Here is a 21,229-nt window from a genome sequence, read left to right on the forward strand (position 1 = left end):
CGAGTGTGTGTGTGTGTTCCCACCTGTGTGTGTTTGTGTGTGTCTTCCCATGTATGTGTGTCGCCCAACCTGTGTGCCTGTATGTGTGCTGCCTCCTGTGTGTGTGCTTTCACCTGTGTGTGTGTGTGTCTGTGTGTCCGACCACCTATGTGTGTGTGTGTGTGTGCTTGTGTGTGTGCCGGCATGTGTCCCCCTTCACACCTGCGTGTGTTTGCACACTCACTTGTGCCAGTGTGTGTGCTCCCACCTGTGTGTATTCCCCTCACCTGTGTGAGTGTGTGCTTCCACCTGTGTATTTGTGCGTGTGTGTGTGTGTATGTGTGTCTCCCCCTCGCCTGTGCATATGTGTGTGTGTGTGTGTCCTCCCACCTGTGTGTGTTTGTGTACCCCTTCGCACCTGCGTGTGTATGCCTCTCACTTGTGCGAGTGTGTGTGCTCCCACCTGTGTATGTGTGCGTGTGTATATTCCCCTCACCTGTGTGTGTGTGTGTGTTTCTGTGTGTCCGTTCATCTATGTGTGTGTGAGTGTGTGTGTGCCGGCATGTGTCCCCCTTCGCACCTGTGTGTGTTTGCACACTCACTTGTGCCACCTGTGTGTATCCCCCTGACCTGTGTGTATATGTGTGTGCTTCCACCTGTGAGTGTGTGTGTGTGTGTGTCTCCCCCTCGCCTGTGTATATTTGCGTGTCTGTGTTTGTCCTCCCACCTGTGTGTGTGTGTACCCCTTCGAAACTGCGTTTGTGTGTATCCCTCTCACTTGTGTGTCAGTGTGTGTGTGTTCCCCTGTGTGTATTTGTAACTTCCTACGTATGTGTGTTGTCTCAACTGTGTGCCTGCATGTGTGCTCCCTCCTGTGTGTGTGCTTTCACCTGTGTGTGAGTGTGTGTCTCTCCCCCTCGCCTATGTATATGTGTGTGTGTGTCCTCCCACCTGTGTGTCTGTGTGTACCCCTTCGCACCTGCGTGTGTGTATCCCTCTCACTTGTGCCAATGTGTGTGCTCCCACCTGTGTTTGTGTGTGTGTGTATTCCCCTCACCTGTGTGAGTGTGTGCGCGTGTGTGTGTGTATCCCCCTCACCTGTGTGTTGGTGTGTGTGTGTGTGAGTATGTGTATTCCCCTCACTTGTGTGAGTGTGTGTGCTTCCACCTGTGTGTGAGTGTGTGTATGTGTCTCTCCCCCTCGCCTATGTATATGTGTGTGTGTGTCTTCCCACATGTGTCCTCCCACCTGTGTGTGTGTGTGTGTGTGTGTGTGTGTGTGTGTGTGTGTGTGTGTGTGTGTGTGTGTAGCCCTTTGCACCTGCGTGTGTTTGTATCCCTCTCACTTGTGTGAGTGTGTGTGCTTCCACCTGTGTGTGAGTGTGTGTATGTGTCTCTCCCCCTCGCCTATGTATATGTGTGTGTGTGTGTGTGTGTCTTCCCACGTGTGTCCTCCCACCTGTGTGTGTTAGTGTGTGTGTGTGTGTGTGTGTGTGTAGCCCTTTGCACCTGCGTGTGTTTGTATCCCTCTCACTTGTGCGAGTGTGTGTGCTCCCACCTGTGTGTGTGTGTGTGTGTATTCCCCTCACTTGTGTGAGTGTGTGTGCTTCCACCTGTGTGTGAGTGTGTGTATGTGTCTCTCCCCCTCGCCTATGTATATGTGTGTGTGTGTGTGTGTGTGTCTTCCCACCTGTGTCCTCCCACCTGTGTGTGTGTGTGTGTGTGTGTAGCCCTTTGCACCTGCGTGTGTTTGTATCCCTCTCACTTGTGCGAGTGTGTGTGCTCCCACCTGTGTGTGTGTGTGTTTGTATGTGTCTTCCCACGTATGTGTGTCGTCCCACCTGTGTGTGTGCTTTCACCTGTGTATGTATCGCCCTCACTGGTGTGTACGTGTATGTGTGTGTGTGTGTGGCTGTGTGTGTGTGTGCTCCCACCTGTGTGTAGTAGATCATCCAATCAGGAGTGCACTGGTCCCCCATGTCGTATGGAGTCACCAGGTACAGCAGGTGCAGGGGGCTGCTGAGCAGCAGGGCGTCCAGCCCGCGGCTCAGGTCCTTGTAGAGACGCTCGCTGTGGAGCAGCTCCACCGAGCCTGAGGACCAGACGCCGTGTTAGCATTAGCCTCGTCGGAGGACGCGTCGCTTCCTGGCGCCGGAGTCACCGTTTCACGACGCTAAAGCGTTGCGGCGCTACGACGTTCCTCAAGTCCCTCGCTAAAGGTAACGCTAACTTTCTAATGCTGACATTTAATGAACACTAACTGTGCAAGACTGTTAGCATCGCCTGCTATAAAGTGTATACCATTATGGTTCCTCTGGAAAGGTAAAGTTACCACTGCTTAAGCTGTAGCATTCTATTGCTAACTGTAGCATTCTATTGCTAACATTTAACAGACACTGTCCATGTGAGATTGTTAGCATCCCTGCTATGATCAAGGGCCTTGATGGTTCCCCTGGAAATGTAAAGTCACTGTTGCTAAGGCTGTAGCTTTCAATTGCTAGCATTTAACATTCACCGCCTAGGGCCCCTCGCTAAAGTCAATTCAAGCTTTCTACCGCTAGCATTTGACGAACGAACTGTGCAAGACTGTTAGCATCTCTTGCTATAAAGTGTATGCTATTATGGTTCCTCTGGAAAGGTAAAATTACCATAGCTTAAGCTGTAGCATTCTATTGCTAACATTTAACAGACACTGTCCATGTGAGATTGTTAGCATCCCTGCTATGATCAGGTACTGTTACTGTTCCTCGATTAAGCTACCAATCCTCCAGCACTACGTCATGGGATCACATGGGTCCCTTGCTAAAGTTAGCGCTAGCTTTCTACCTCTAACATTTAACAAACACTGCCTCTGTGAGATTGTTAGCATCTCTATGATCAAGTACCATTATGGTTCTTCTAGAAAAGTAAGCTTACCAATGCTAAAGCTGTAGCTTTCTACAGCTAACATTTGACAAGCACTCCCCTTGTTAGACTGTTAGCAACTCTCAAACATCTCTTGCTATGATCAAGTGCCATTGCAGTTCCGTTGCTAAAGCTGTAGCATTCCATTACTTACATTTAACTAACACTACCCGTGCAAGATTGTTAGAATCCCATGTTATGATCAGGTACTGTTACTGTGCCTTGATTAAGCTGCCGTTGCTACAGCTCTAGCTTTCTAATGCTAACATTGAAAAATTACTGCCACGGGTCCCGAGGCATTTAACAGACACTGTCTGTGAGAGACTGTGAGCATCTATTGCTATCAATGTTACGGTTACTAAAGCTGTTTAGCAAACAATCCCATAGCGGGACTGTTAGCATACCTCGCTTTGAGCAAGTACTGTTGTGATTCCACACTCAAGTTACTGAAAGCTGTAGCATCCTACAACTTGAGTTTCACAACCAATGCCTTTGCGAGATTGTTAGCATCCCACGCAATTATCAAGTACCCTTAAGGTTCCTCGCTAACGTTATCATTAGCTTTAGTGTATCGATAGCAGTGGCTTTCTGCCACTAATGTTTGACAAACACTCTGGGACTATGAGTAGTCAGCTCTATCTTTACGAGTCCCTGCAGTTCATTATCCCTGTATGCTAATATTCCGTCAGGGTTCTTGTACCTTTGTAGGTAGCCTTTCCAATCCTGGTGACACGCAGGGTTTCTTCTTGGGCCCCAGAGGTCGCAGCGATGAGACCTCTGTCCTTGAGCTCCTGGATGCAGCGCAGGGCGACATCCCACAGTGCTGTTCCATCGCACAGCTGCTGCTGCTGCACATGCAGCAGCGTCCCGTGCAGGAAGTCCCTCAGCTGCTGCAGCGTGGTGGTGACCTGCAGCCGAACACGGTGGCGATGAGAGTGCCTCCTCGGATGTGGACGTAGGGGGGGCGGAATCCGGGCCTTACCTCTAAGCCAACCAGCGACAGGATGAGACTCAGGAGACCTTTGGCATCATCGTGTAGCAGGTTGCTGTAGCATTTCTCAATGGGGGTGCTAACTAGCGCTTTAGCCTGGGAAGAGCCAAACATCAGAATTCAACCTGGAATCCTTTGCAAGGACAAAACAGGAAGTTACCAAGGAAACCTGAAGCCTCAGAGCTTTAACTTCTACACCAGCAGGTTGCCCTACATCTAAAAGGGGTCTCTGGCCACCACCTGGTCAGCTCCAGGGACGCAGGGCTCCTTGTTGCCCCTTGAGTCTCCAGAAGCAGAACTGGTAGCCAGAATGTTCAGTTACCGAGCCACTCTTTGGTGGAACCATCTACAGATCTCCACTCAGGGGTGGTGGTCAATATAGTTAGCGCTAGCCTAGCCCCTACTTAGGTTGTCACAGGCTTACTCTGCTGAGCCCATGCTGCACCTCTCTCATTCCTATCCTGTCTACACTTGCGTCCCTTCATCGGCACATGATGGTGATCATCTTCTCAAGAGTTCCTGGGCTCTCATTGGTTACTGAGGGGGCGTGGCCTGCATCCGTCGCCTATGTCAGCAATTAGCATGTAGCAGTTAGCACTTCTGGTATTATTAGTAATCATCATACCCTCCGGTCTTTCTGCAAGCCATCTAAAAGAGTGGCGGTCCAGACCTGCTCCACACGGAAATGGGTTGACAGCGGCAGCACGGCATGCTGGGAGTCGTAGTGTCGCGGACCCACCTGTTCCCTGTCCCGGTCCTGCAGGATGAGGATGCTCTCCCCCGCCGAGTCGATCCCGGCTCGCCCGGCTCGACCCACCATCTGCTTGTACTGACTCCTCTTCAGGAACTCGGTAGCCACGTACGGCGAGCGCAGGATCACCCTGAGGTCACGAAGGGGGCGGAGGTCTGTCAGCTTATTGATCGACTTATTGAACGTCCGGTAAGAACTGGACGAAGGTGGAGCGATGTCACTCATCGCACACAAAGATCCAGTCATTAGAAGAACCTCCATCGATTCTGTCCCTTTTGTCCCCTTCGGCACAGATCTTCATCGTCCCTCCCCCGTCCATGTCCAAGCCATCTCATCCCCACAACACCTATCATGTGCTGTCCCTCCGATGGACTCGTTCCTGATCCTCCCCGGCTTCCTCGCTCCCAAAGTAGAGCTCCACATCTTCATCCCTGCTGCCTCCAGCTCTGCCTCCAGTCTACTCGGGGTCTCCAGACCTGGCTGACCAGTTTCTCCGCCCATTTCAACCTACTTGCACACTTTTCTTTACCTCTTTTCCACCCCGACCATCGCTCTGGACTGTTGACCCCACGGTACTTAGAATCCTCCACCACTCCCTGTGGACTCACTGTTCCACTCCACACATATATTCTGTCTTGCTGCAGCTAGCCTTCACTCCTGCACCTCCCTGGACATTCCTCCATGTGCTCACAGATCATAATATCATCTGAAAAGACCACGGTCCTTGGAGGTACCCGTCTGACCTCATCTGCCAGCCTGTTCATCCCCACAGGAAACAAGAAGAAGCTCAGAGCTGGTCCCCGATGTAGCCCCGACGGCACCTAGAACTCTTTTGTCATACTTGTGGTCCCTAGAGTCTCCAGAAGCAGAGCCGGGAGCCGTAACATTCAGATACAGGGCTCCTCTTCTATGGAGCCATCCACCTATCTTCATTCAAGCGGGCGGACAACTGTGAATATAGTTAGTGCTAGCCTAGCACCTGCTTGTGCTGCAAATTGGTTTACTCTGCTAAGTGGCATCCTATGATGCCTATTCCTATCCTATGTGCACTTGTGTCCCTTCATAAGTGCATGATAGCGAACATCTTCTCCCTGGGCTCTCATTGGTTCCCAAAGGGGCGTGGCTCGGTCTACTGCAAGGTCTAGCCAGGCATCCGCCATTAGTGTTTCTTTTATGAACATTAAAACTGTTACTGTATCATGTCGCCTATTAGCATGTAGTGTCGTCACCACCGTCTCACAGCTCGCATACATGTCCTGCACCACCCTAACATAATTCTCTGCCCCTCCAGACGTCCTCATTCAATCAGTTTCCCTCCCTTCTGGATCTACAAGGCCAATGTAGCTCCCTCTGACCTTCTCCGTCAACATTCTCCAAGTAAATACCGCAGCTGTAGTACTCCTTCTTCGCACAGAAACTGTATATGAACATAAAAGAGAAACTAAAGGTGCGATCATGAGACAAAATGGCTGACCGGCGAGCGGGAAGGTTGACGCCAGCCGCCAGCGTGGAGGTACAGGCAAGCAGACAAAGCACACCGCGGGAGTAGGCGTCCTCCAGAAGCTTCCTCTCCTCGGCCGTCAGCCCACTGTGATGGTACGCCAAGCCGAACGGCACTGTCCTACGGAGCACCGTGCACAGCGAGCCGTGACCCGCCTCCTTCAGCTCCTGCAGCAGAGTCGCCTTCTCCGCCTCCTTGTGCCGAAGGAAGTCCCTGTGTAACAACAGGACGTCAAGGCCACTGCCGGCAGGGCGAGGCGAGGCGGTGCCTACGCTGCTTGCACTCACTCCCGGAGGTACTTGCAGATCATCGCCGCCACGTTCTCGCAGTTCTTCTTGGTTGGACAGAAGACGAGGCAGGAGTTGCCCGGGATGACCTCCGTCACCAGGGCGATGATGTGGTCTGGGTCCGTCTTCTCCATGGAGCTGGAGTACTGGGGAGCGAGGCAGAGGGTTCAGTACTTAGATACAACTCCAAGGGTACGGCAACAAGGACAATAGCATCAACTGCCTTAAAGATAGTCATGCTTGATGGAGAAGACAATGAAAGAGCAGTTCTGCCTTCTTCACTTTGGTCGGTCAATACACAAATAACACAGAGTTTTGGGTCTCCACCTTGTAGTTGAGGGCTCGGGAGAACCTGAAGCAGTCCTCCTCCCGAGGGTCGACCTCGTAGATAGTGTCAAAAACCTTGACAAACTCCCTCAGCTGGACCTGCAGACACCCAAGGAACAAATATCCCGGTTGTGTTCGAGTGTCAGAAAGACATTCATCTTTGGCTGGAACTAAAAGCGAAGTGGCTCTTGTGGTTTCACGTCTGAGCTTGCAGCCTTTTAGCCTGCTGCTCACGCGATGCTTATGGCTCTTCCTCGCCAGCTCTTGCTATTCCACTTCAAATTTAGCTAATATTTTAGCAAGTCCTTTTAGCTTCCATGATGTTTTCTAGAAGTTTATTTTAACTTCCTTTTAAATTGTTGCTCATGGATGTTTCATTTAGCTTCGAGCTCACGTTTACCTTCTGGTTTTCATTAGCTTCCAGTTGTTAATTTCTACCCTGTATTTTAGCTTCAGGCTAATTTTGTTAGCCTTCATTTTAGATTCTGGTTTTATTTTGCTTTTTACCTTACATTTGACATTCTAAAAATTTAGAAGCTCACATTTTAGCTTCCTCTTGCTTTCTGCTATCTCATATAACGGAATGTAGAATTCTAGCTATTGCCTTGGACGAATCTTCATGCTTCATTTGCTTTTTAGCTAACAGGCTAGCATGCTGTTTCCATGTAACCCTACCGCTCTTTGCCTCTTTCCTCTTTGTTAGCCCCCAGCTGCTTCCTGAGGCTACATTGAAAGTTTTCAGCAGTCTTTTAGCTTCTTTTGCTTGTTCCTACATTCTTTAGGCTTAAAGTTCAACTTGCTGTATCAACAAGCCCCAGATGTACCCTCACTTGTATGTTCCTCGCTAACATAGTAGCTTGTTTTTCATTTAGAATGATATTCTTTTCTTATAACTGCCATCGAATTGCTTCTTTTAGCTTGTAGCCGATCTTTGCTGCTAACCCTGAAGGAGCCTGAAGATGTATGGAGAAAGAAAGAAGGTTCTGTGGTACCATCTTCAGATCTCCGTCAGGCGAGGGTGGGGGGGTGGACACCCTCTCTTTCTTTAAGATCGGCTATAAACCTTCCTTTTTTGAGAAGAGCTTACAGTTAGCGCTGGGCTAGCTATGCCCATGATACATCTCTCGCATACCACTCATGTCTCTTCATCAGTGCAAAATAGTGAGCTCACATCTTCTACCGAGTCCCTGGGCTTGTGACTACATCTACTGTAGCGTAGCCGCCAGTGTTGTTTTTTTTTTATTAGTATTAACTATTAGCAAGCTAGTAGCAACAATGTAACTATTAGCACAACTTCTATTAGCAATAATAGATCATTCCCAGGGATCTGTTCGAGGTTCTTGCCCACTAAAAGGCAGTACTGGGTTTCTGGAGATCCCCTTAAAGAGGGTGGTCCATACCTTCTCCGAGTGTCATCAGACCACTGGGTTGGGATTTGGGACCACATAAGTAACATCTGACTTAACTCAAGCCATTCAGAGAAAGCGGAAGGACATTTTTCCCCCAGAATGTCAATGCTACAAAGATCATGCACTTCCATCACCCTCAGGTCCCAAATGCATCCACAAGCAGAAGGTCACTCACGGGCCTGAAGTCGTTGCTGTAGTTCTCCGCCCCAAGAAACGCCTGCAGGTCCTCGATGTTCCCCAGGGTGGCGCTCATGCCGATCACCTGAGTCCCTTCTGAAACCAGAAGATCGGTTCTTTAAGAGGTGCGGCGCAAGGCGGACATTTATATCCCTGGTTGTTGCTGACTGTCTACATCCAGGTGCAACTACACCTCCTGAACACTAGGTGACTCTTCCTGGTCGCGATGGAGCAGCTCTAAACCCTCAGCAGGATCTAAGAGGGTGCACAGATGTTTGCCCAACCAAGCTACATGTGCTTTGTGGGGGCGGAGATGGCATTCGACCATGCTGATGGAAGCTTGATGGACAGAAGTTCGAAGCACAACGAGAGTGTCGAGGGGATTCGTTTTGGTGACCCTTGGATTGGGTTTCTGCTTCGTTGCAGATGCTGTGGTCTTGTTGACCTCTAGCTCTCACTGGAGCAGTTTCTCAGCCGGGATGAGAATCAGCAACTTCCAAATCTGTGGAAGCTTTGGTCCTCAGCCAAAAAAAAGGTGTAGTGCTCCTCTCATGGTCCAGGGTCAGATCCTACCCCAAGTGGAGGAGTTCGAGTATCTTGGGTTCTTGTTCAAGAATGGAGTGGGATGGCAAAGCATCAGCAGTGATGTGGACTCTGTCATGGTCAAGAAGGTCACCAATGGTTCTACATTCCCACACTCACCTCTGGTCAGCAGCTTAGGGTACGACCCCAAAGAACCAGATCACAGGTACAAGTGACCAAAATGAGTTTCCCCCACCGGGTGTTCGGGCTCTCCCTTAGAGATAAGATGAGGAGTTCCGCTATCCAGGATGCATGAGGAGCATCGGGCATCTCTTCAGGATCCCTCCCTTGTGAGTTGTTCCAGGATTCCCCCCCGGAAGAGCAGGGCCAAGTGGCCAGAAGGAGCGATATCTGGGCCTCTGCTGCGCTAAGCTACGTCAATCAGACCTGACAAGTCAAGAGGAGCGACGGCAACTTACTGCTAAGGTAAGAAACTTTAGCCAGAGTCATTTCCACCAGGGCTCCTCGGCTGCCGTCCCCCAGCATGTGAAGCTGAAGAAGAACAAAACACTGTCAGGCGAGAACCTTCCAGAGTGGGTAGCGCCACTCGCAGCCGTCCTCTGACCTCGTCGACCACCACCAGCCCTAGGTTGTCCAGCCTCTGCGTCTCGATCAGTGAGTTCACCAGGCTGTGGGCCTTCTCAATCGTAGCCACGTACAGTGACCTCTTCTGCCTCCTCTTCACTGGCGGGAACTTGCCCTTGCCGCCGGCGTACTCCTCCACCAGGAAGTCCAACTCTAGGCCGAAGCTCGCCAGCCCACGGACCTGCCATGTGCAAAGAAGACGACGTACCGGTATAAACTTTGGAGCTTTTAAAACTTTAAGACAGGAAATTTCGAAGAACTGCACAGCTCAAATTTGGGTCCAGGAAGTAGCCTCCTCCAGAGGAACCTTTTATTGTTGTTTTCGGAGTGGTGACGCAAGCGTCTGCGCTAGAATCCTGCTTGACGAGTCCATTTTGTTGAACGTTTCCACGGAAACAGATAAGGAACGGTATAGTTATGAAATTCAAATAAGGTTGAGACACGTGAAGACGCAGAGAAACAGTCTTAGAGTACCCCATATCGCACAAAGGTGCAGGTAGCAGAAAACATTGTTACAATGTAGAGGCTAGTGCTAACAGTACGTTGTTAATACCGGGCACTGATTAGCCGCTTTTGGACAAAGTTACACGAACTGCCCGGCTCGAGCTTCATTCCAGGAACACAACTCCTCGGGGGGAAACTTTTTAGTTTTGCGACCATGGTAGGGACTGAAACACAAGCATGTGCCCCTTGAGCTCAAATGACCAAAATGTAGATGTTCCTCTGCGAGCCTTGGAAACCCTTCTGAGGCGTAGCAGACCACAAGAGCTTGGGCCTCTTGGTTGCTCCGTTTTTCACTTCTTCTGTCCATCTAGTCCCGAGAAAACATCTGTGCAGTGACCAGGATAGTACCCCCAGTGGTTCTCAAGAAGTTTCTTGTAATGGGTATGGCTTATGAATTCTACCAATCACCTCGCAAATTGTCGGTCCTATGCAAAGAGCCTGCTTAAGAGTAAGAGCTGGAGTGCAAGGAGCTGAAGTCCAGGGTCCCTGGTTCTTCTGCTGTCCCAATGGACCAAGAAACTGTCTCATTCCTGAAGAGGTTCTAGACCACATTTAGTATAAGCACAAGCTAATTGCATGAACACACTGGATTCTCTTTCTGAGACACGTATGCTTAATCTGGACTTCTACCCCACGTTAGGCTACACTTAAGAAAGTTGTGTCTACTGTTGGATTCCAAAGGGTCCGTCGTCTCCAGCCGAAAGACCGACACCTGTCCCTTCCCTGTGGCTGGTCGCCATGCCAAAATGACGCACCCACTGCCCCAAAAAAATGGACTGTCTGTGCTTTCGGCGAAACTTCTGGAAGAGACCTAAACTTTGGTTGTACATTGGGGGCGTCCCACAGGGCTCTACTCTGGGTCCCCTTCTGTTGATGTTTATTTAACAAAACAAAGTCACCACATACCTTCTCCTGCACCAGAGAGATATACGGCAGGATGAACAGACAGTCCTTCTTCCTGCACATCAGCTCCCGGAGGATCAGGATCTCGGCGACCAGGGTTTTCCCACCGCTTGTGGGGAGTGAGTAGATCAGGTTCCTCCTCTGCTGAACGCATTCCAGGTTCAGGCACGACTCCTGCCACTCTGAAAGACAGCAACCACGGGACTGTTAGCTAGTTTGAGCTGCGAATCTACCAGCTAGCTAACTTGAACCTGCAAGTGGACTCCAAGTGGAGAGTGGAATGGAAATATTGAAGTAAAATTCCTCATGGAGTACGACAGGGGTGTTACTGTGTGGTGCATCACCGTAGAGGTTCTTGATTCCCCTCAGCTTGTAGATCAGCTCCTTCACCCGGCTGGGAAGGCCAAAGAAGGGCCCTAGGTCGGTGATGTGAGCGGATGCCGCCGCCACCGCCTCCTTTGCCGCGCTCACCTCCTCTAACAGCACCGCCTCCTTCAGTGCCAGTGAGCGGGACAAGGCGGCAGGGGTGGTGGCGTTGCACAGCATTGTCCTTTTCAGCTGGTCGCTCACGCTCCGCCTCGCCGCCGAGCATTTCCGCTTTTGCTTCCCGGCGGGGGTTGAGGTCCGCTTGCCATCCGGCGGCCGGGTACTATCCGACTCCGCCTGGAACTCCAGCTGGCTGGACGGGACACGCTCCTTGGGATCGTCCGGCGTGGAGTCCTCGAGGTCGCCTCGAGCATCCTGACACTGCTGCCGCTCGTTCGCCTCGGCGTCGTTCAACTTGGCGACAAATGAACTGTCCCCCAGGATGCTGTCGTAGTCCCCGAACAGGTCCTCGCTATCGCTGCAGTACTGAGCATCGAGACAGGGAGTGCACTTTAGTGACCTGCTAATTTTTCCAAATTGAATCACTTTTAAAAAATTAAGCTAGCAAGAAATCCCGTGAAATAGGCAACAAACAAAAAAAAAAACAAAATGAGCAAAAACTAGCTAAAAAGACAATTCACAAAAGGACCTCAGAAGACCTAGAGCATTCTTAAAAATAAATTCCAACTAGATGTAAATAAATTATAAAACACTACTTTAGGACAGAGAAGTCTAGGAACTGTCAAGCTACAAGTTTGGTTCCAGGAAGTAGCCTCCTCCTTTTAGAGAAGCCAGGGTGACGTGCATCTTCAGCTCCACGCCCCAAAACAAACCGCCGAAGAAAAAGAGGACAACCACAAGGACAACGTGGAGGCAGAAGCTTTCACGGTGTTCATGGAATAATAACTTGAAGGTTGGAGTGTCTTATCTTCTCCCTGCACTGCCTCCCTGTTAGCTGTAAGCTAATTCATTCCGGCCACAATGTTGATGGCGCTCTGCAAGCTTGGACCTCTTCGTCATGCTCCATTTCTCGCTGCTTCTGTCCGTTTTATCCCATGAAAACATCTGACCAGTGACCACGGCGGTTCTTAAGAATGACACTCCGCAGTCCCCAAGAAGATATATGATAACGGCAGTGGCTTTGGAGGTCCACTAAGCATCTACGTCCTATGGAAACCACAAAAAGCCCCTGCCTCGGAGTAGGAGCTCAATGGTTCCAGGGGGTGAGGTCCACGGTCCCTGGTTCTTCTGCCATCCGAGTGCACCAAGGAAATAGCCCGGATCCCCAAAAAAAATTTAAGAAACCACAAAAAGTTCCTTCAGCATGAAAATGGCCTAAGATCATGCAGATCACATTCATATAAATCAGCAGAGCGTGAACCAAAAATGAGTGCAAAATGTAATTTATAACAAAAAAAAAAAAATCAGTGGGAATTCATCTTTAATATTGCAACTTCACTAAAAATAATTAGAGGAAACTCAATAACTCAAAGTTGTTTTTTTTTTTACAGGTTTGTGAGAAATGTTTAATGCTAGACGAAAACAATTAAATAAATAAATATATAAATAAAATAAAATAAAAACCTGCAAGGGGAAAATAGCATGTATTTAACTTGGTGGTCCACAAGGAATCTCAGACATCAAACTGCATATTTTTTGATTTTCGGATTTTTCCATAAGTTTTAAGGATTTTTTTATATAATTTAAAATCATTTATAAAGAACGTAAAATTGGGGGAACACTTTTGCATTCTGTTTTTGTGAATAAAGAACTTGGCCAGGCCTAAAATAACATTGACAAAGAGTTCATCTCTTTTGTTGCTTAAAAGTAAAACACATGTTATGTCATCTCTTGAGAAGGAAACTGGTGACAATGGAAAATTGTCTTTAACCCATTTTTGAGTTTTGAGTTTCGCTTGAGAAAAATATATGGGCAGTGGTTTCAATGTTGTTTTCACAAAAGGTACAAATATTATCTTCAATAATACCCTCAATAATTCCTTAGATGGTAGGTGTCATTCATAATTTTGAAGTGGGTCTCTTTTGCCTTGGGGGTGTTTCGGCATGGCAATCGATTCCTTATCAAATTTATTTAAAATATTTTTTGTTTTGACGTCTAGGGAATACGTTTTCTGTAAAATTAAATCATCCAACAGCCAATCAGACGGGCCCCCAACCATTTTTTTTTTTTAATTAATTTTTTTTTCCCTTAAGCAACCTGCAGTTCAAGTTTTTTTTTTTTGGGCAATTAAAAACAGCTTTAGTTTGCCAAACAAAACATTGCCCAATATGTAATATTTTGTGGTTGGAGTTGTTTTTTTTTTCTTTTTTTATTGAACCCAAATAGCAGAACAAATATACACATGTACAAATAAACATGGCAAGGTAGAATTGAATGAAACAACCGGGGATGAGGAAGCAAAGGACATAAGGACAGTCATTCTGTATGTAATCAGAAGTTAACATTGTTAAAGGTTTGTGAGAAATGTTTAGTGCTAGACAAAAACGAAAATAAAAGGAAATAATTATATAAATCAACATATAAATAAAATAAAAAATAAAAAAAAAACCTGCAAGGAGAATATTATATAGCATGTATTTAACTTGGTAGTTCACAAGGAATTATATTTTTTTGTTTTTGGATTTTTCCATAAGTTTTTAGGCGACGGGCCTCCAACCTGCACAGTGTCTCCATCCGTCATGACGCTGCTGAGTCCCCGGATGTCGGCGCATCGCCGCACTTCCGGTCCTAGCTTCCGGGTCGGGGTCAGGTGACTTCGCGACCTCTTCCTACACTTCCGCTTCACCTGGAGCTCCGGCTGCCCGGCGCTCATTCCACGCCCCGCGTCTAAAATTCACGAAAACACACACACAGACACACACCGAAAGCAGGTGGTTACAATTTACCGACTCACAAGTTGCAGCACCGTCGTTTTAACGTGTTTATGTTGAAACACAAACCTGTGGGAGCCCACTTGCTAGCTACCAAACTCCACTGTGTTTGGTTCGAAGCTATTTCGTCCGTCAGCTCGCAAACTGTCCTTGGCAAACCCTAACAATTAAAAGGGGGGCGTGATAATCTGTAAAACCCATCTATTTTCATTCATTTTCCAACGAGCGGTAAATGCTAGCAGCTGTCGAGTGAAGAGGAGCATCATCGCCCGGCTTGCTACACATTTTGAAATATGTCAACATGACCATCAGGTCAATAGGTAACCCCTCGGTCACTTCCTGTTTTGCCTTCACCGGCTAGCAAAACAGCCATTGCCAGCTTTACTTCACCCGTACCGCCCCCCAAAAATGTCCAAACAACCGGATAATATAATGGTGTCGGTGTCAATTTGAGGAAATATACGACTTAATTCTAATTTCCTTTAAATGCTCTAATGCTAAGAACACAAACATCACACGCGCAGATAAAACACAACGATGAATCAATACGCCTGTCAAAAAAGCAGCAATAAAATCAACGCATCGTAAATAATTATTGACTCATCTCGAAAGTATAAATTAAATTATCAAATAGTAGCAAGACAATACACCAGTCACTGTCCGATTTCTATCGTGACCCCCTTTCCTTTCGAATCTTTTCCGGTAGACGTCATAACCAACAGTGTTGGGTTTATATTCTAAATGACTAAAATATATCAATTCATATTTTAATTATTCGAAAATATCCCTGTTTTCAAAGTTTTCATATTACAGCCCTAACAGCTCTAACAGCGAAAGTACAAAAAAAAAAAAAAAAAGTTGAATTTAAAATGACCCGGAAGTACTTCCTGGCATTTTCCGGCATGGTGTAAGGTCAAAAATGTTTGCTCTAAGAAGACTGCAGCAGCTAAAACCCGCATTTACATTGCAAAGAAACTCAAGTAAGTCGGGAGTTGCGGTTTAAAGTGTTATTGTTAAGACACAGAATGCCATGTTGAGGGGACACATTTAATTTTACTTGTTAACTCGTCAGCTCGCAGGACATACTGCTAATGCTAATGCTAACGCTCCTAGGTCTGAGAGGCATCACCGCCGCGGCAGATGAGACGCCACGAAAAGATGACGTCGTAAGTCCAGTAAGATCGCAATGAAAATACTGTTTTAGAAAACTTTCATAAGAACATTTGTTTCCCCCCCCCGCCGCGAAGCTCGTAAAGATGGAAAACCCGTACAAGGAGCCGCAGAGAGGATGCATCCTCTGCGACATTACCGTTGACTTCAAGAACATCCAGGTGAGTTCCCGTGACAGTAAGGCGTGTTTGTGTGTGTCGGGCATTTCTCGAGAGGTCAAAGGTCAGGAGGCGACCCAACACTGAAAAAAATGATCTCTCCCCCTCATTCAGCTGCTGTCCCAGTTCATCTCCCCGCACACCGGGAGGATTTACGGCAGGCACATCACAGGTGAGCGTCACCTTTGCAAGCCAGTGACTGGCTGGATGAGTGGAAACCATTCATTAAAACTGTGTGTGTGTGTTTTCTGGGCAGGTTTGTGCGGACGCAAGCAGAGGGAGGTCTCCAAGGCTGTGAAGAGAGCTCATTCCATGGGTAAACCCCCCCCCCCATTGGTTCACTTTTTCTCGTAAAATGTCCATGACGACACTTTTGAGTAAAGAAACAATCTTGCGGTGTCATAAACTGATCCCACGTGTGATGGTTTACCCCGCAGGCTTCATGTCCGTCACACACAAACACCCCCAGTTGATGAAGGACCCCAACATCTGCGGCGTGCGGCAGACGGACTCCTGACGGCGTTCCCTAAGGAGGACACCCACGTTCCCCAATCCCGGTCCAGAAACAGCCAGCGGCTTCGTGGAATTTATAGGTGCGAGTCAAGAGGGTGATTGTTTGGGACGTCTCCTTTTGATTGACAGCTGACCCATTCAGTCAGCCCCGCCTCCTAACGCAGATATTTATCTTTTTTTGTGTGTTAAAATGTTAAAAGTGTGAATAAAAGCTTTGTTTTAAAGAGTTTTTTTTTTGTATTTCAGTTCATTTATTTCAAAATTCTCAACCCTATCTGACCACTAGGGGGCAGTAGAGAGCTGAAGGCATAAAGAAGCAGCTTCAGCCAAGGAACTCTTTTCTAGATGGTTCTAGGAGGTTCTTCTGCCATCCTGATGACATTTCAAGTTCTAGGTGCTGTCGGGGAGGGGAGAACCCTGGAGTGGTGTTCGCACGATGACGCCCCAGCCACCGCTTTTAATGTAGTGAAAACAAAAACGTCCAACAACAAGGTGGCCTTGGCCGCGTCAAGTCCTTAAACGACGCCGTTGGCGCTCCCTCCCGGTAACCACTTCGACGGCGTCCCTGCGGCGGGTGTTGGGGGACGAGAGGCGGCGGCGGCGAGTGGCGTTGACGGGGAAGGCGTCCAGCGTCAGCGTCTGGGAGAGGAAGAGTGGCGAGCTGGAAAAGAGGCGTCTGACGGCTTCCTGGAGGCAACCGTTGGTGTCGGGCTCAGGACGGCAGGAGGCTGGACACACACACACACACACACACACACACATCACGTCCGTCAATCATTCAGTGTGTTGCTGTCAAGCGTCACATAGACCTTTCTTACACAAAGCAGACTCTCCATACCTGTCATGTGCCTTCTCTGCTTCCTCTCGCCGGCTCGCCGTCTCAACGCTGCCACGTCCGCCGCCAGCGCCTCCACCCGCCGCTCGCTCTCCACCACATCGCTGCACGCTTTCTGAGGGGGCGCAGAGGACAGGAAGTGACATCATGAGGTGTGTTCAGACGAGTGACATCACACAGGGGAGCAAGGGTGGTGTTCAAACAGGAAGTAGTATCATGCCGTGACTCGAGAGGAAGTGACATCACACGGCGAGGTGAGGCCTGCACGTGGACTGGAAGTGACATCGAATGACGCGGCTCTGGCCTCGGACAGGAAATGACATCAGGTGGCGAGTCAAGTGCGGCGGGAAGGTGGTGGTATGCGGACAGGAAGTGACATCGTCCGCACGCCTACCTGCAGCTCGGCCTGCAGCGACTCGTTCATCCTGTTGACTTCAGTGACGTCCCTCGGGAGGCTGCCGGCGGCGAAGAACCTGGAGCTGCGGCGAGGAGACGGCAAACGCGTCAGTCAAACGTCGGGCGCAGCCCCGCCCGCCGCCGCCTCACCTGTGCTTCCTCACGGTGCGGCTGAATCCCGCCGCCGAGCAGCCCGACGACGCCGTCCAGTAGGCCAGCTGGTCCACCACGCCCAGGTTGGACACACACACCTGGACGTGTACTAAACGACTACAAAAACACCATTTTTTTTTTTAAGGGCCCGGACTGGTGACATCACAGTGAACGCCATCCCTGCACGCCGCTAACCTGTCACGGGCGACAAAGGCGGCATACTCGGTGCGGTGGGTGGAGTCGGCGGCGGCGGCGGCGGCCCGTCCGGCGGTGAGCAGCAAGAGGACCACCTGGGGGCTGGACAGGGCTCTGCTCAGGTTTCGGAGGACCAGCTGCTCCCTGAAGGTCACCCGCTGCTCCGAGTTCCGGCGCTGGCGGTACCAGCCAATCACGTTGGGCTGTGAAGACACACCCCTGTCAAGGTGTGAGGCTCTGATTGGTGGCTTTCCAGCAGACAAAACGTCCTACCTGCTTGTGGTCGCCCAGGGTTTCCTCCAGCGCCTTCAGGTCCACGTCGCCGACGGCGTTGTAGAACCTGTGGAGCCACGTCACATGACACGGACACCTCAGGCACAGGGCAGCACAGTCAGGGTTTAGAGCAGTGGTTCTTAGCCTGGGTTCGATCGAACCCCAGGGGTTCGGCGGAGGTCGAGACACACATTGGTGATGACATCACCGGCCGCAGGTGATCACGCTACGTAGCTCGGCCTATCCGTGCTGCGGGGATTTTGGCGCGCTCAGTTGTAGTTACTGTCGTGATGGTGCGTCATGTGATTTCTTTCTTAATATTTGAATCCCTTCATACTAATTATGTCGGGCAAAGAAAGAAAGCGGTCGGAAGAACACGTACGATACGGATTCACATGTATGACGGAACGTGATTGATGTCCTAACTGCATGATTTGCAAAGACAAGATGTGCAATTCTAGTCCGGCACCGGCAAAACTAAGGGAATTCTTCCTTCAGCTGCATGGAGATGGGAGCTACAAGAACATAGCGCTTGCTGGATTCAAGGTGAAGGGAGCCAGATTCCATGAAAAGGCTACTCCGCCTGTTCTTTGTACCCATCGACGAACCGATCCTCCATCCAATAAAGAAGGGTTCGGTGAATGCGCATGTAAAACAGGTGGGGTTCAGTACCTCCAACAAGGTTAAGAACCACTGCTTTAGAGTCTTCTATGTTTTTGGACTGGAGATGGAGAATGTGGAGGGAACCCAGGCAGGAGAACAAGGCCACAGTCTGACCTTTGACCCACAGGTTAAGCTACCCTAGATCATCCTGGAGGCGTCTCCCCGTCGGGACTCACATGTTCAGCCTGCGGCAGGGAACGTGCTTCTGGACGTCTGCGGAGAACCAACGCAACCATGACGATAAGTGTGTGTTGAACCCCGGAGAGGGTCACGTGACCACGCGGGGCAACTCACAGTGCGTTTCCTGGATGCGGACTCGGTCCGGCTGTGAGTCGCTGATGGTGCTCTGCTCCTCGATCGTGGTCTCACCCAGGAGAAGGCCCTCCTGGATGGAGAAACATCAGCACGTTAGGACAAAGTACCATGAAGAGTAAGCACTATATCCCATAGTAAGGGGGAAATACACGCTTGTGTTGTGATGGGACGAGCGACGCTGGAGCGTCAGCACATGCGTTTATGGCTTTAAGAAAGAATCACGTGACCGATACAGGAACTGTATCATTTGGATGTGCAAAGTGTGTTTATAAGGAAATAAACTGTATCAACATGTCGTGGGTTTGTTGGATGTAGTTTGTGTAATTAAGGATCGTTCTGAGAAGTTTTCCTCGGAATGGAATAATTTTGATCTCGTGGCGCCAAACAAGGTAAATCTTTTTCTCCTTTGAGCATTGTTTACTGTTATATACTATTTTTTTTACAGTGGAGCATTGCACTCACTTTATTGGTTTATCAAGTTATCATGTGACAGTCAGTTCAAGAGCCCCGTAATTACGAGATCCTGATCTCAAAATCATGCGATAGTGTGTCCATCTTTTAAACAAGTGAATGCAATTCTCCACCTTAGTTTTTACCCTGTTCTGGTAAGAGGTTTGAATTGTTTCCAGATAAATTAACTTTTCATGTTATTGTAGGTGAAGTGTCGGGTCTGAAAGACAAGGGAGCTGGTGTCCAAGAGGAAAAATTGCCTTGGAGCAAAGAAACTCCCCATCTTTTGTTCCTCGATAAAAATTCATGAAGTAATCACTTTTTTGTCTTTTATTTCATATGATTTAACAGTTAACAAAAATGTGTACACAAGTTAAACATTGTAACTGATTTGTAACTCAAATTTGCTATATTTTACACACCAACTCAGTTTAGCAATTACACAAACAAGGAATTTCTTTACCTGCAATGATTTTATAACTACAATATCAATACAGTGCCGACACAGTTTGTGTAGTGTGTCAATACACTCCTTGAGGTATCATCATCCCGTCACTACACTTGTGTACTATTATGCTGTACTTTTTTTTTTTTTAATTTTTTTCAGGATCTAGATTTTTAATTGTCATTGTGCAGCAACAGTGAAATTTCGCAATGAGAGCTCCTGTCTCGGAGTATGTACAGAATAAAAATAAATTGACAGACGAGTTATAGACATAGTGCAGGTGGCATGAAGGGTGATATGAAAATGACCGAGAAATATGTAAATATGTATATAAGATAATAATAATATAGAAATATATTAATATAATATATATATAATATAATATATAAATATAATATAGAAAGAACTCTTAAATATATGATATAAATAATATTGAACATATTTAAAATATGTTTAAATGTAGTACTTTTACACTGTGCTTTGACACGGACAATAACATTGCCTACGTCACTTCCGGTACTTTCGAGGCCGAATCAGACGCCGGTTTGTTGTCAGTGGCACCATCTAGTGGTGGATTGGTCGAGTATATTAAGTTCAACTTTGGTGAACATTTCAAATGAATTCCGTGACATTTTATGTTTTTTAAAAAACTGGCAGTTATTTGATCGGAATCTGGCCCAAAGGCAGCTCGCTCATGTTCGGGTTAAACCAACTTCCAGGGAGTTCAGATGCTTTGTGCTTTAATTCAAGCGGAAATATGCGTCCACCGCTCCGAATTACGTATCATTATTTTAACAATTGAATAATAGAATAAACGGAACAAACTTTAAGTAAGTCATTTGTCAGCGTGGGGATTTTTTTCAGCCAAGTTTTCGGTGGCTAGCTAGCCAAACACGCAGCCCGCAGCCACGAAAATACTTAAGGATTCAAAAATTCTCACCACGTCCGAGTCGCTGTTAAGATGCTGGAACATCAGGGACGAGAGCAGGATGCCCGGTATCCGGACGGTCAGCTCCGCCATGCCGCTTGTCGACAGTCCCGGTTCGATTGGAAGCGCCTTACTGTGTTGCCGGTGAAACGCAGCGGGGAGAAATCTGCAAAATCCTGCGGTTTTTCAACGCAGTTTTCGCGCCGGCGAACATGGTAGCGGAAGCTAGCAGGCGGAGTTGGGGGGAGCTAGCGGGCAGAGCTAAGGGGAGGCTAGCGGGCAGAGCTAAAGGGGAGCTAGCGGGCAGAACTAAAGGGGAGCTAGCGGGCAGAGCTAAGGGAGAGCTAGCTGGGCTAAGCCTAACCAACCTTGCCTTATCCACTGAGGCGAGGAAGGCTAGCAGGCGGGGCTAAGCCAACTCGATGGGGAGCTAATGCGAAGCTAGTAAGGGGAGGTAGCAGTAGAAGCAAGGCGGGGCTAAGGCAGAGCTGGCAGGCGGGGCTAATCAAAGTTCCCCACTTTGGTCCGCCTGCTAGCAGGCGGAGCTAATGGGAATTTCGCATTGGGGGCTATAGCAAC

The 21,229-nt window shown here is 48.5% G+C and overlaps 3 protein-coding genes across 4 annotated transcripts in view; 1 reads left to right on the forward strand and 2 right to left on the reverse strand.

Moving 5' to 3' along the window:
- The window catches only part of helq (helicase, POLQ like), a 20,866-nt gene extending 6,038 nt beyond the window's left edge, over window positions 1-14,828 (reverse strand). Inside the window, exons 1-14 of the mRNA XM_086152860.1 lie at window positions 14,226-14,828; window positions 13,943-14,112; window positions 11,244-11,751; window positions 10,903-11,081; window positions 9,473-9,673; window positions 9,327-9,399; window positions 8,324-8,421; window positions 6,740-6,838; window positions 6,413-6,558; window positions 6,099-6,338; window positions 4,613-4,754; window positions 3,865-3,969; window positions 3,583-3,790; window positions 1,913-2,070 (exon numbers count right to left, since the gene is read on the reverse strand). Of these exons, the coding sequence (XP_086008986.1) occupies window positions 1,913-2,070; window positions 3,583-3,790; window positions 3,865-3,969; window positions 4,613-4,754; window positions 6,099-6,338; window positions 6,413-6,558; window positions 6,740-6,838; window positions 8,324-8,421; window positions 9,327-9,399; window positions 9,473-9,673; window positions 10,903-11,081; window positions 11,244-11,751; window positions 13,943-14,098 (2,313 nt within the window). The 5' untranslated portion in view covers window positions 14,099-14,112; window positions 14,226-14,828. The remainder of the gene's footprint in view (window positions 1-1,912; window positions 2,071-3,582; window positions 3,791-3,864; window positions 3,970-4,612; window positions 4,755-6,098; window positions 6,339-6,412; window positions 6,559-6,739; window positions 6,839-8,323; window positions 8,422-9,326; window positions 9,400-9,472; window positions 9,674-10,902; window positions 11,082-11,243; window positions 11,752-13,942; window positions 14,113-14,225) is intronic.
- A 225-nt stretch (window positions 14,829-15,053) lies between these two features.
- mrps18c (mitochondrial ribosomal protein S18C) lies at window positions 15,054-16,188 on the forward strand. The gene is made up of 6 exons (XM_086152867.1): window positions 15,054-15,136; window positions 15,270-15,322; window positions 15,404-15,487; window positions 15,599-15,656; window positions 15,741-15,800; window positions 15,922-16,188. The coding sequence occupies exons 1-6, from the start codon at window positions 15,076-15,078 to the stop codon at window positions 15,999-16,001; spliced, it is 396 nt and encodes a 131-aa protein (XP_086008993.1). The 5' UTR covers window positions 15,054-15,075; the 3' UTR covers window positions 16,002-16,188.
- An 84-nt stretch (window positions 16,189-16,272) lies between these two features.
- On the reverse strand, window positions 16,273-21,144 carry abraxas1 (abraxas 1, BRCA1 A complex subunit). Of its 2 annotated transcripts, none has more exons than XM_086152866.1 (9): window positions 20,663-21,144; window positions 18,807-18,897; window positions 18,689-18,725; window positions 17,850-17,916; window positions 17,604-17,779; window positions 17,379-17,498; window positions 17,227-17,311; window positions 16,836-16,947; window positions 16,273-16,725 (listed from the first exon to the last, which is right to left on the reverse strand). In XM_086152866.1, exons 1-9 carry the CDS (start codon window positions 20,741-20,743, stop codon window positions 16,505-16,507), a joined length of 990 nt encoding a protein of 329 aa, XP_086008992.1. In that variant the 5' UTR covers window positions 20,744-21,144; the 3' UTR covers window positions 16,273-16,504. The 2 variants fall into 2 exon arrangements, with proteins under 2 accessions (XP_086008992.1, XP_086008991.1); XM_086152865.1 differs by having other exon boundaries at window positions 16,277-16,725; window positions 17,577-17,779; window positions 20,663-21,142.
- Between the last annotated feature and the right edge of the window lie 85 nt (window positions 21,145-21,229).

This window comes from Fistularia commersonii, chromosome 9 (assembly GCF_037954325.1).
Source record: "Fistularia commersonii isolate RoL2024-O1a breed Wild chromosome 9, RoL_Fcom_v1.0, whole genome shotgun sequence".
NCBI classification, from domain to species: Eukaryota; Metazoa; Chordata; class Actinopteri; order Syngnathiformes; family Fistulariidae; genus Fistularia; species Fistularia commersonii.

What these genes read in the sequence shown, in the direction of transcription:
- mrps18c (XM_086152867.1), top strand. Translation starts at nt 15,076, where the DNA reads ATGTTTGCTCTAAGAAGACTGCAGCAGCTAAAACCCGCATTTACATTG. An exon ending in TACATTGCAAAGAAACTCAA is followed by an intron (nt 15,137 to 15,269) that starts GTAAGTCGGGAG and finishes TAACGCTCCTAG; the next exon opens with GTCTGAGAGGCATCACCGCC. An exon ending in TTGACTTCAAGAACATCCAG is followed by an intron (nt 15,488 to 15,598) that starts GTGAGTTCCCGT and finishes CCCCTCATTCAG; the next exon opens with CTGCTGTCCCAGTTCATCTC.
- abraxas1 (XM_086152865.1), bottom strand. Translation starts at nt 20,743, where the DNA reads ATGGCGGAGCTGACCGTCCGGATACCGGGCATCCTGCTCTCGTCCCTG. An exon ending in CCGCATCCAGGAAACGCACT is followed by an intron (nt 18,726 to 18,806) that starts GTGAGTTGCCCC and finishes GGTTCTCCGCAG; the next exon opens with ACGTCCAGAAGCACGTTCCC. An exon ending in CGCACCGTGAGGAAGCACAG is followed by an intron (nt 17,312 to 17,378) that starts GTGAGGCGGCGG and finishes TCCTCGCCGCAG; the next exon opens with CTCCAGGTTCTTCGCCGCCG.